The sequence below is a fragment of the Zerene cesonia genome, chromosome 5 (assembly GCF_012273895.1).
Source record: "Zerene cesonia ecotype Mississippi chromosome 5, Zerene_cesonia_1.1, whole genome shotgun sequence".
Taxonomy (NCBI): Eukaryota; Metazoa; Arthropoda; class Insecta; order Lepidoptera; family Pieridae; genus Zerene; species Zerene cesonia.
In genome coordinates, this window is record NC_052106.1 from 5,786,492 (window position 1) to 5,800,953 (window position 14,462).

Consider the following 14,462-nt stretch of genomic DNA (forward strand, 5'->3'; position numbering starts at 1 on the left):
ATAGAAATGGCTGTAGAGGACATTAAAACTATTAAAGTGTGGCAGGCAGGGCTGTACGGGTTGTATTAAGCTACCTAGCCGCAAACCACAGCTTCTGGATCATCGGGACAGCTATCTTCGACTTATTTTATATTATCGTGCACATCGCCCCTTTAATGGGTTTCGGCTGGACCATAAATATTGAAACGTGTATGTGATGACTATAGTAAATTATAACATGCGTGATGAGATTATAACTAAACATCTATTCAGATATGCATTTTATTTGATGAGTTTTCTTCTATTTATTAGGTATTTTGATTATGTTACCATAACAATTAGATTGAATGTTGGAAATTAATATATTATTAAAAAATAATAAAACTTGTAGATGTGAATGAGGGTATAGAAATTTAGAAAGCTACGCATCAGCTTGTAGTTCATACAATATAATACGCCTTGATCTCTCTTGTATATTTAGCAAAAAACAATGAATAAACTTTAAGTAGGCAGGTGTCAGATAGCATACTCGATGATTAAGAAATCTCCCTCAAATGTTAACCAAAAATTAGACTAAAAGTTGCTAGCCGCGGCATACTATATTATTCAGCCTATTAGCCATTCCCCTCATTAGAATCGTCCAGTATTTTCCACGGTAGCGTTTTATCGCGAATGCAGTAAATTCGTAAACGCGGTCAAATCACTGACCACAGTGGAAAGATCACGGCTCATTGTCACTTCTAATACGGAGACAGTGGATATAATTAGCCTAATTGGACTGATTATAGCGATGTTCCGGAACAGATATTACAACAATTCATAGAAAAGTACACCTTAAAGTCATTGGAACGATGATAATACAATAATGTTAAAGTAATATCAGTTTACATTTCATTCCGTAATGTCTTAATTCCTGTCTGTTTCTGTTTTAACCCGATGAATGAATGTAGAGTACATTCATCGGTCTGAGTTGAAATCACGTCAAATCACGGCTTGATGTAAATGAAGAGTAACTAATCGGAATGACTCCTATTTATGGCTTCATTTAGAAGCTAATTATTATGAGGTTGTTATTTTGAATTTTAAATATTACAAGACTTGGCTAGGAGATATTCTCATAAAATCTTTGTTGAACTAAGCCCAACATGCATGCATGTATTCATCTCCGATCTATATAAGATAGGTGCCTAAAATATTGAAACTGCAGCTCTGGCGAATAAACGTTGTGTTTATATTTTTGATGAACCATAAACGCTTGTAAACTGTAATCTCACTATCGATTCTGTACACAATTGCGCGCACGTTTCTCAAATGGTTGTACCAAGGACTCCATCTCGACTTCAGGTGGCCTAATGTGCCGCATTTGTGGTCGGCCGGCAGGATACGCGCTTGTACCGTAATGAGCAGCACATAACGAAACCTTACAAATAATTCAACCCAAGTGAAAAAAAACAACCAAATCACGTACTCCTATGCACCAGAGGAAAACGAGTATCGGATAGCACCGTGAACTCCTTTCTCTTTCGACCAGCTCACGTGCGAGGGAGACGCAAAATTAATAATGCCGATATTTTCTGATATATTTCGAGGTGTGCATCGAGCTCAATACAATCAATTATTTTAGTACGTGCAGCACGGCCACCTTCTGTCTGTAATATGTTTATGAAAAAAGTTCGAATTACACAGCGTAATTCAAGTTTCGATTCGAATTACGCTGCTTGTTGAAAGAACAAAAGCAATTTACGAGACGTATAATTTGTGTAGAGACAAACAGACACTTGAAATTTAGTACTCGATAGGTACAGTGTCTTGTGATGTGGTACTAATCTAATTATCTTTGTGAAAGAGCAGGAACGCTGCACTTACAAACGAAGTAGCTCGTTCAAAGTTTATTCTTAATCACGTTTCAAATGTAACATGTGTACATATTATTTACAATTTCATGTAAAGATTAGTTCATTATTATAACGGAATGCTACTGTCAACTGTTTACATGAACGCACGCCACGGGAAGCTTTAGCAGTTCTTCCAAAGCAAACAGAAATTCTGCCCATAATTATTAACGTTATAATGAAAAAACCTCTACGTAAACGTGAACAGATTAACCAATTTTTTAATAAGCTCGCGGATTTTGACGTCCTAACCTTTTGCTAATCATAATTCATGCGTGCTTGTTTATTCATTAATAAACCTATGAGTATCCGTAGCCAATGATACAGTATCCCCGTACACCGGTAGGTATGCTGAGATGTGATAGGTAACACTAGCCTGCATATCGCGTGTTCGTCGTATAATATTACGCGAGCGGCCGGCTGTATCAACGATCGTCAATCGGTCGGATTCATTCCATGTAACAATACCTTTGGTGGAGCTACGCAGTCGGCGTGTTGGAGCCAAGCGCTTGTAGCAGCGTTTAGCGATTATGACCTATGATATAAATAAATGTACAAAAATATTATGTTCGTCCTTTTTTGTTACGTAATGAGCAGTCATTAAAAATATAATTGATATGATTTTATTACAGACAGACCACAGTACCTTCTGATAAAATTTGTGGTTGCTTCCGATAAAGCGTTGTGGTTTTTGTGTATCATAAAACCTCAAACAAAACTTATGAATGACAGTTAAATATTCATTAAGTGGCTTTATTATCGATAGCTTTATATTCAATAAATTCCATTTTTGGTCCATGTAGTGTAGTGTTTGATTTAATCACCATTTGCATTGTTTCTTTTAATTAAATTTATTAAAATTATGTATTAACAAAAATTCAATTGATTTATGTAATTGAAATTATGGTATTCTAACATATCATAATGTAACTTAAATAATTTGAAACCGATATTTAACAAATGTTGCGAACAAACGCAAAACAGACGTAACCACAAATTTAACAAACAAGTATAATGTATATAAAATATTAATTCTGCCATTTACGACAATATTCATTGGATGTGTTAATTTATCTTAACGAGTGGTATGCAATATTAAACACTGGCCTTTATTAACCTCGCATGAATTAAAATTTCTATCCTACTATATTATAAATGCGAAAGTTTGTAAGGATGTGTGTGTGTTTCTTACTCTTTCACGCAAAAACTGCTGAACCGATTGCAATTAAATTTGGTACGTAGACGGCTGGACAACTGGAATCACATATAGGCAACTTTTTATCTTGATATTCTTACGGGATACGGGCTTACGCGGGTGGAACTGCGGGGCGCAGCTTTTATTATATAGATTTAACTTCACTTCTTCTATATATACATATTTATATTCTACCAACAAAGGTATGAATACAAATCGCAATTTATTTAAGCTTCAACAGATAACTCGTCCGTCGCTCTTGCAAAGGCTCCATCTCTAATCTCAACAACTTACATTACCCACAGTGAACGTGTCTTAAGATGCAGGCGCACTCAACCGGACAAAATTACCCTTAGTACTTTGAATATTCAGATGGTGATTTGTTTTTCATAATTAATACTTTTGCATTTTTAAGCATGGGAAAATATTGAAATATGCAAAGATTTAATATTTTTTATTCAGACACCTGTTTCATATTTGCAGATAATATGCGTTTTTGTTTGTAGGCGGCTTGCGGATAGAAATAGTGGATGATAAATATAAAGCTTAGCTGAACACTCACTTAAGCTTGTTTCATTGAGTTAGGTATCTATTCTATAGTGAATCGTAAAAAATTACGAAACATACCTAGGTTATTTTAATGAAACCGATTCCAAGAATGAGTAGTAACAGTACTTTTGATTGGATGGATCTAGATATAGTTCATATAAAATTTGTTGACTTATTAAAATAATTTAAGATTAAAATTTCATATTCCTACATCAATTGTTAGCCCACAGAGACCATAAATCTAAATTTATCTTACCTTATGTTCTAATAAAAATATGCTCAAAACGGTAATGGCGGTTACATAAAATTAACTTACCTTATTTGCAGTTTCGAGAAATCTATCACGGTCAGATACTGGACTACCTTGAACTCCCACACTACTTTTTAACTATCCTTAATCTGTACCTAGAAATGAAACAGAATTTAAAATATGATTGCCATTGCAACATTTTATTTTAATGTAATCAATAAAATAAGAATAAAGCATAAAGTCGTTGTATTTAAAGGACTTTATAAATGTGTGTACAGGGATATTAAAAAATATAAGAAATTACACATAACGTCTTTCTAAGTTAATTCGAATAAGCTATGTTTTATAAAGAGACATTATCATGGTGATCCACAGGTGATCCATGACGCAAGACAAAGATTATTCACAACTAACATCCCATCTCTCAAATTTAAACTGCATCATTAAACTACAATGACGTTTATTAGTAAACCATATCATAAACAGATAGCCGGCAAAAGTCACAATCGAATGAAAATTATAAAAGATTACATTGAAATCGGTAGGACCCCTCCGAACATCCAGGCTTCATTGGCCGTCAAGCACAGGATGTATCAAATTACACAGAGTTACGATGTAAATGATCGGCAACAAAAACTTTACAAAACAACCAACGGTCTCGAGGGGTGAGAATATTCTTATGGGAGTTTAGTCAGAGTTATACAGCTTCGGAAAAGTATGCGCGAGTTTTGATATCATTTTTGGTTATAATCAGTGCGGACAGCCAAACAAAGACGAAGCAAAAAATCTGGATACCAAATCTGAATTTATTACTATAGTTATCCAGAATACTAGTATGTGGTAGTCGAGCATGTTTCGGCACGAATTGGGCCAGCTCGCACCGGGGAAGCACCACACCCCCACAGAAGACCGGCGTGAAATAGCATACTGCTGTGTTTCGTTCGGTGAGTGGGGGAGCCGGAGGCCCATATCCTCTTCCTTACCTTTCCCAGTCCTTTCCTTTACTCCTCTCTTTAATCGTTTCCTAATCCCTTTCCATTTTGCAGTCGGCAATCCATTTGAAGAGGCGTAAGGTCTGCATTCGACCTTACACCTCTCCAAAAGTCCATGGGCGGTGGTAGCGCTTACCATCAGGCGACCCACTGTCGACATTGTCGACTATGACATAAAAAAAAAATAATATGTATATTCTAAAATACCTGGAATCTAGCTATACGTTACTTGTTAACTATGTTGGTATTTATATCAACTTAATTTAATCATTATTATCCTTAAACACGATAATGTAACCACAAACACTTATATGTATATCGCCTTAACACATTCTGGGGTTAATTGTTTTATGTAAACAACCTTTATTTCCTATTGACCATAAAGTATGTATTCCCCATTTAGTGCCAATTTGTACATACATGATGAATTGTGTTCACATTTTTTCCAACTGTTAAATTTCCATGTTTTTTATATTATTAGTATAGTGCAGAAATGCTCAATTATTTGTTACCGTTACCGAACAAAAAATACAGGGTTTATATTACATTTTATAATTCACACTACTTCAGTTCGTATATAATCTAATTCACCATGACAATTACAATTGTAATCATCGTCGATTTGTCACTTGCTTTTAACCACCTAATATTTACTTTCTCTGCGTATATCCTACGTCATACGGAATAAAAATAGCACAAATAATAAGCGATCCACATCGTTTAACCACATTGAATAATAACGTAATGCGACAAAATCGCGTGAACATACATCACTAGTATTCAGTGAAGTTCCCACCTCTTATCACCATGCTAATAACCACTAATGGTAATCCACCACAAAGTTTGCGCAAATGTGTGTAGCAAGAACAAGCGTTGTGATCAAAGGAGGCTAATTACCGCCCCCTAATCAACGCCCTTGATTGGTGGCCTGGTGTTTGTATTCGACATTCGCTTGACGAGCTATTGTAAGCAAGGATGTATGCGGAAAAACGATTATTAATTCGTACCTAATTAGCATCTGCGATGCTGAGTAGGTGCGTTCAAAATCAACTATCAACTTGCTTAAATCTTAGTCAAAGGACGATGCTTCTCGATTGTGGTTGTTGCTATTATGAACATGATTCTAAATAAGCCTTTTAAAGTACTAGCTTCACTCGCGCGTAGCATCATCCGATATCGTGGACAAGCACTTCGCTATTGACCAATAAAAAAAGAGGTACCCAAATGATAGTAATTATCTTATACTTATTATTATTTTATTCTATTTGCTTATTCAAACTACAATCTATCTGTGTACCAAATTTCATACAGATTCGAACAACTGTTATTTATGTAAAAGAGTAACAAACATACATCCATTCTTAAAAACTCGTTTATAATATTATGGTATAGGATATCTCATTCTAACATCGTACTCATCACAATAACATACAGCAAGCGCCAAGCACATTAACGTGCATAATGAAGCGTGATTATACGAATTTATATTATTGTGGCGATTGTCATTTCGAATTTCATTTATTCATTGATATTCAGTTAAATAGTTCCGAGGTTCAGCTCGATGTTTTGACAGTTCGCCACGCGGAGGGTGTTAATGTGACATTACCTCGAGGGGCGGCGGGGGCGGGGCGCGGGGGTGGTAATTATCCCACGTCAGCGGCAGGCCTAGGCTCCCTGTCCGTGTCTATGACTGCGTTCACTACATGTTCAACTGAGAACTTACTTTATTATATAACCGTCGTTCCTTTTTTAATTTCTTTTTTGTTTTATTGACTTGAATTTAAATTAAAAAGTTCGACACCATTTTGGTTTGTGGCCTGTCTGCCATCTTAAATTAAAAATTTAACATAATGTTTAGTATTTTACTAGTCAAGCCCTTTGATTTGATATCCATATTGGAAGAGTTGCGATAAATTATTTATTCTACAATTTAAGAGCGGCCACCAACTTTCACTATCATCGAATAAAGCTAAGAACCACCGCAAGGAAATGGGCTATTTTTGAAATTCGTCTATCCGTTTGAGAGCTACGATGCTACAGATACGCACGCAATTACATAGACAAGCGGAAAAAGATACATCGACGTCAAACTTACAGCACCTTTCTTTTTACATCGGGGCTTAAATATAAATTCACATATAACAAGTAATATTATTTTCTCGACACATATACGTTTAAAAGATTTCAAAATAGGAAAAAGCGTGTGAAATAATAAAATAAGTTACAGCTGTATTATAAAATAAACACCCAATGAAGGATTTTAAGAATTTTGAATTTCGAAGCAAGTTGTTCCTGATATTCGTGCACTCGAACAAACAAACTATTCAAGTATTATTGGAGTTCACTTGAATTATGAAACATAATAATAACCTAAGACAACAGTATACATATCTATAAGTTTGCATATATGCTATTGATAAAATCGATTTCTTACTTTTTATATGAAAGGACAGTGTCTAACGAATTTTCGTTGATACGAACTTCAATACGTAAATTATCATTTTATTAATGAAAAGCAATGGAAAGCATTTCGATATAATCTAGTAAATACAATATCATACAATAATAAATGAATATAAATAACTCTTCATATCCAAAAGTATTTTCAGTTTTCCCAGAATACACAAATAATTCCATATACCTACGCCCTACGTACGAGTAAATACATTATGATACGCCAATAATGAAACATTTATAACAAATTGGGTTGATTATATTCAATATTATTAGATAACAATGCATAAAGCCGCGGTTTTTCCATTCTATCTATCCGCCATTCTATCGCGAGCATTATTTTACATTAAATTTTGTCAGGAACCGCAACCCCAATGCACTGAGCGCTTTTATTTAGACACCTAATTAAATATTTATTAAGTGCATATCTCATTTATACATTAACCTGATTTTAATTTCATGTATCAGCGCACAAAATTAGGAACAGTGAATGCTCGAACCGCAAAATGAAGTGGGTTCGAATTCAGGAACTGGTTGGGTGCTCCACGCTATCGGCATATCCACCAAATTATTATTGGAATACACTTTTCGATGCGTTTAATGTGAAATCGATTAATTGTTGCCGTTATTGATCAATGTACTGATTATAATTAATTAGAAATGTTTACCTTTCGTTAGATTCTGTAAGGAAGATTGTAATTCGAAACTTAATAAGCGCCTTAATGAAATACATAATAGTTTTCTATGTTTTCCTTTACTTGTGGCATCAATGACAAACACTGACTTTGATGTATCGGTATATATTCTTATTGCTATTTCGAATAATATAATTATTGTAACCTGAATTTTAGTGAACAGTCATCTATGGTTTAATACGTGCTATTGACGTTTGTGAACCTGACTCATTACATTAAAACAATGCTTAAAGCTTCCAAGCAAAATATTATTATTATTATAAATGATTAATAGGACGAAATACGGAGTGAGTAAATATTCACGGTAAGCTTGGTGTCGTAACATGACTCATTAGATAATGTATTTAAACGCCAACATTTCCAGAATAGACTGAGTGGCGTTTTCTATGCATAATGCAAAAAACGCATCAACGTGTCGGAATATGATAATGGTATGACGGGTCCAAAACGATATTCGGCGTAAATGTCATTTAATATAGGTAATTAACTTATAAATTAATTTAAATATTGTTTAGAAATTGAAGGCACTTTAACGGATTTTAAACGCGATTTATTCATATTTAACCCGAAGTTTCGAACACTTTACAGCGAGCGTGATGACGGAGAGACTAAGATGTTACATGTCTTGAAGGTCATACAAAAATCGTTGTTTGTGAACTACCTCCACCTATTTCTAAAATTGTTATATCTATGTATACTGTATATACTCGTTACTTTAAGCCTAACATGACATGACATATTATTTATCATCACGCATTTATGTTCTCACTGTGGGCTCAGGCAAACCTCAGACCATCTTCAATGCTGGACTTGGCCAGGTTGAAAGATATATGGCAGCGGCTCGACGACATACAGTTTAGTCGGCAGTCAACTCTTGCACGGCCAGTCCGACATACCCAGGATTCCTTTCCGAGGGCCTTGAAATGCGTAAATGCAATGTCCACAAAAAAATCCTGGTGTCAGTTTGTAGTTCATTGGCAGGTTGGCATGGTTCAACCAGGTCCATGAAAAAAGAATGACAGCAAATTCATCTAGCCCATAATACCAAGTACCAGAAGTTAGAAGACTAGAATAAATATACCTACGGGATTTTATAATGACGCTTTAACTTACTAAGTCGCAAATACGTAGATAAATAATTACAATAAACATGTTAGTAATAGTTCTACGATATTTGATATGGTGTTTAGAACTAAATTAATGTTGTTAATAGCATTCAAACATTATCCACTTACTTATGTAGATCACGCATTATGACAAATCTAAACATGGATTTTTCCTCACGTGCGAACCATGCTTAATGTGTACGTATAAAAAATTGATTTTAATATGATTCTATCTATACATGGAGTCTATAATTCATAAGAAAAGTCATTGAAAAGCTACGTATTGCAATATTAAGACAATGGCATTTTTTTTTCTAAGATAGCTAAGATAAATTACTCACGTTCAACTGGCTTAAATGTATGTGACGTTAAACTGTTTATATGTTTGTACTTTCGATCAATTCATACATATAAAAGTTATCTGCAACCAGTTAACATTAAAATAGTGATAAATAGTAATTGAACGGTTGAACAGTTCTCTCAATGCGTTTAATTTTACTAGAACAGTAAATTAAAAGCGGGAAATACCAGACCCTTTCGTGCGTCACATGATAACCAGGTAAATAATTATAATTACAAACTTATAAATAACTGGTATTATGTTAATATGTATGCATTACAATAACAATTAATTATTCACCAAAGTGTTTCCGATATACCGCCAAATTAAATTGCTTCCACTGAGATGAATCCATAAATTTGACATTTCTTTATGACAAAATAATACCATAAACATGCAGCGTCGATTGTTTTTGATGTGCTTTAATTAATAATGAAATGGTTTATGACAGTAGTTATATTTTTATTTACATAATGCCGTGATATCAATGAATGATTTAGTTTTAATTCTTTTAATGGTCATACCTACAGTTACACTTGAAAAATAAAAAATATTGAATTAAGGAAATTTATTATTATTACAGGTACAATCTAATATATAAAATTCTCGTGTCACAGTTTTCGTTGCCATACTCCTCCTAAACGGCTTGACCGATTTTGATGAAATTTTTTGTGCTTATTATAAATAGATGTTGATTCTCATAGATACCGGATCTATGAGAATCGGCCAACATCTTTTTTTCATACCCCTTAATGATAAGAGTAAGGCAGAACAGCGTTTGCCGGGTGCAGCTAGTAATTTATAATTATTTATGTCAATATGACTTGATTTTTTAAGTTTTTTTGTATTCTACTTTCGCCTATATCTGCTTTCCCCTATAAGAACAAGATTGTCCATAATAATTAAATATGCCTTATAAATTTTTGAGCTGATATGTAAACTATTTGTAAGGTTAAAGGTTATTGCATATTATGATCAGTCGAAAAACAGAATAGGAAATTTTATAAATCGGCAATACGTAAATTAATGCGATAGTAAAACATGGAAACATACTTAAAAGTAGATTCGCTAATTGATTGAGGCCCTAAAAATCCAGAACTAAAACTACAAAAGCAGTCCTATAAGTGAATGGATACTAAAAATGTTGGTTGGTTGCAGTTAGAGAAATATTTCATCAATTCACAGGCAGAGGAAACATCCGAACCCAAACCGATTAAAAAAAGACCATAATCAACTAAACTTTATCGCATACTGAGTATATTTTATAAAGATATTTTACTTGTAGTTTATACGTGGCTATTTGGTTATTTGGTTAAGTTATTTTAGAACAGAGACCACGAAATCGAAAAAACTTTCTTGTGTTTTACTAAGGACAGATGACAAGCTATTTTATGATATGATTATTGAAATTCACACACACTTCGTTGTTTATAGAACTGTCTAGAATGAGATTTCTTCCCACTAATTCCGTGTTGTTATCTACCCAAATGTTACTACCGAATTAGCTAGTAATCTTTAACATACCAAAACTATACAACTACTCATTTAAATCGTAGCTAAAATTCGCGAAAAATAACCCGAGCATCTGCATCTGCAAATTAAATAAATGTTATATTAGACTAACGATTGTTCCGTTAAAAGTAGAACACTAATCATATTCAATGAGACTTTATTTAATCCTCTCAGTCTATTTATATTTATTCATACAAATAATGGAAAAGTGTATACGTGTCAAGTGTCGCGTGATCCTTAACGTACACACAAAGCAACCCAATAAGTGTTATAATATTAGCATTATTATTTGTTTTATCGTCCTGACTCAGGCGGACACGCTTGAATATAAACATATGTACAAATGGGAGCCGAATATTGATTTATCTACGTGATGTTAGTCATCCTTCTAATTAAATAGAGGAAAAAGTATGCTACAATAGAAAATTTAATAGATGATAAAATTCAAATGATTTTTTTCTTTTATTGAAGCTGCAGATTTCCACATCAATTCAATTTCAATCGTAACTCCGATTTTTAAGATACATGTATATTATACATTATGATAGTCATTCTATAACCACCTATAAAAGGTCCTATCTATACTAATATGATAAAGCTGAAGACTTTGTTTGTTTGAGCGCGCTAATCTCAGGAACTACTGGTCCATTTTGACAAATTCTTTCAGTTTTAGATAGCCCATTTATCGAGGAAGGCTTTAGGCTATATATGTACCACGGACGAATCCGAGACGGACCGCTAGTTATTTATAAAAGAGAGACGGGCACTAACTAATTAAAACTATAATCAAAACATACGTTGTATTTATTATGCAGGTTTGGAAGACAACAAACCATTTAACTTATACTTATAGTTTTGCTGTCAAAATATCAATTGTATTCAAAGTTTTGGCCGGCTGACCTAGCTTTCGTATGAATCAGCGGCAATCCCGGCGCGTACGCAGTTCCGCACACGTGACCTTTATACACTATACACCTGTTATTGACAATGGACAATTAATTATGTATTATGATACGTTCACACTTCTATAAAGTTAACGAGTTAGTATACAAGCAATTTTAGACTGTGTTTGCATCTGGATGGGGCAACATTAAGTTAGGTTTTTACGGGATGAACCCAATGTAAAATAACAATAAAACAATAAAAAAAACAATATTCAAAATGATATATTCGTGCCGTAATAGATAATAATATGTAAAAAAAATATAAATGAAGTAATTATGAATGAAAGGAACAAATATGTCTTATTGTCTAACCTTTGATCGGAGATGATTTGTCTTGTTAAATTGAAAGCTGTTTTTATATCAGGCAGAATCGGAAGTTTGTAGGAGCTACATATAATATATTCAGTAAAAAAGTTCTCATACGTCACTAAGCTTAATTTTTTTTTATTGCCACCAAAAAAATATAACATTTAAAGAAAAAGATTAAATACTTGCCCGCGTTTTCGCCCGTACAGTGCAAAAAACTTTCCATGGGAATCATATATTTAATCGCTGTAAAAAGAAGCTCCTATATCACTCTCTTAACTCGTAACTATCTCCAAACACAAAGTTATAATATACCGTTGCAAAGAAAAATAAACAATCTAGCAAATTTTAGATTTCACATTACAACTTTAGCAACGATTTTACGTAAATTTGCGTGTAGTTTTCCAATCTTAGGGTTAACGAAGAACTGTTTACGGGCTTTAGACTCTTCTCAATAGAAACAGCTTTTTGAACCGATGGATAATGGTAAAACTATGACGCTCCAAAAGTGCTTCTAAAAGAAGCCTAATTGAATAAATAAATATTTGAGTAATGTTACGTAGATAGTAAGTAGTAATAATTGACGCTCTAGAAGCTCGTAATAGTTAAACTGAGTAAATCTACGTCTAATCTAATGTCAATAAACGTAAATCAATACGAAGATATTTCAAGGTGTGTTGCTACATGTTAACAAAAACGTAAATGTTTCGTACGGCCAGTGGAAATCCCTAACGTCAATTAAATGTGTATATTGGACCATTATTACTTAGTATAGATATTTGGTTATCTGTGCCATTAGACAAATGATATGATTCTTATGTTTGGAAATATTGTTGTAATGCTTAATGTGGGTTTTTAGATTTATTGGTATATAATGATAATTAATGTATGACAACATAGACATAAGAATATATAACAACTAACACATGGAACATGCAAAAATTATTGTATAAATTAAAATAAGATGACAACATACGTATTAAAGTTGCGTGTTATTATTTGGTTACTGAATGCTTGTAACTAAGTAATGTTGAATAATAATAAATAGCTACATAGTTATCATCGAAGACTGTATTTATTTAAAATTCTATAAAATACCATCTTCTATATATATAAAATTCTCGTGTCACAGTTTTCGTTGCCATACTCCTCCGAAACGGCTTGACCGATTCCTCTGAAATTTGGTAAGCATATTGGGTAGGTCTGAGAATCGGCCAACATCTATTTTTTATCCCGATATTCCTACGGGATGCGGACTTACGCGGGTGAAACCGCGGGGCGCAGCTAGTATTTAAATAAAAATTCCAAAAAAAACGGATATTGTTATAACATTCCAAATTTGAATTCACAGAGAATACAGGCAACATTCTCGGGGCGAGCGAATGGAACACCGGCTACCCGTCCACGGCGACGGTCTATCCGAGTTACGCGCCTTTACAACCTCCCTACTACAAGCCTGATCCTACGATACATATCCCCACGGGTAAGTTATATCTTTATTTTTTTATTATATGTTTGACTAAACTAACGGTATCCGTTATTTGCGTCTTTAAAGAACCGTACTATATATAAAATAAAAGATACGTTTCTATATAGATGGAATACAATATTTAGTTTATAGTATAGACATAAAGACACAGAACACTTAATAGGTAAAGAGTAGAAACACAGTTTAGAATTCTGGAAAGTTAACTAGTTTAGATGATATTTTGATTAATGTGGTACCAAAATGTAATGTTTGTTACATATAAGTTCTCTTTGAACCTATATAAGAAATTTGTATAGATGATGCATCACACTTGATGTGGCATTTCCGATAGATATCTCCGGCTTGAACTTGTTTTTACGTAGTTACTTAACACGGCGCGTGGAAAATACGTTAGTTCTCAACTCTATACTGACCACAGAGAATAAACTACGTAGTACTGACATGTGTAATAGCATTTATTCACATAATATATATTATAATATGTGACGTACGAGTTTCTCATTGTGATAGGTTATGGACAGATGCTTTTCACATGATCTCTTTATCTTATTAATGTTTTACTTGATCAACTTTTATCTAGGCCCAGTAGTAAGTAAGGGTTGTCTATTTAACCAATGCTCACGTACTTTATAAACGCTCCACTATTGCTCTCTGCTAGTAGAGCGAATCTACTAAAGAGTCTGAATTACCTAGTCTTGCCATAAATATTGTAATAAAGAAAAAAGAAAATTGTTAACTGCAAATAACATTTATTACTTT

The 14,462-nt window shown here is 33.6% G+C and overlaps 1 protein-coding gene across 1 annotated transcript in view; it reads left to right on the top strand.

The window, feature by feature from the left end:
* Positions 1-13,877, top strand: part of LOC119840193 (protein lozenge-like) — a 35,093-nt gene extending 21,216 nt beyond the window's left edge. The window contains exons 5-6 of the mRNA XM_038366706.1: positions 13,566-13,697; positions 13,867-13,877. Coding sequence (XP_038222634.1) covers positions 13,566-13,697; positions 13,867-13,877 — 143 coding nt within the window. The remainder of the gene's footprint in view (positions 1-13,565; positions 13,698-13,866) is intronic.
* The last annotated feature ends 585 nt before the right edge of the window (positions 13,878-14,462 follow it).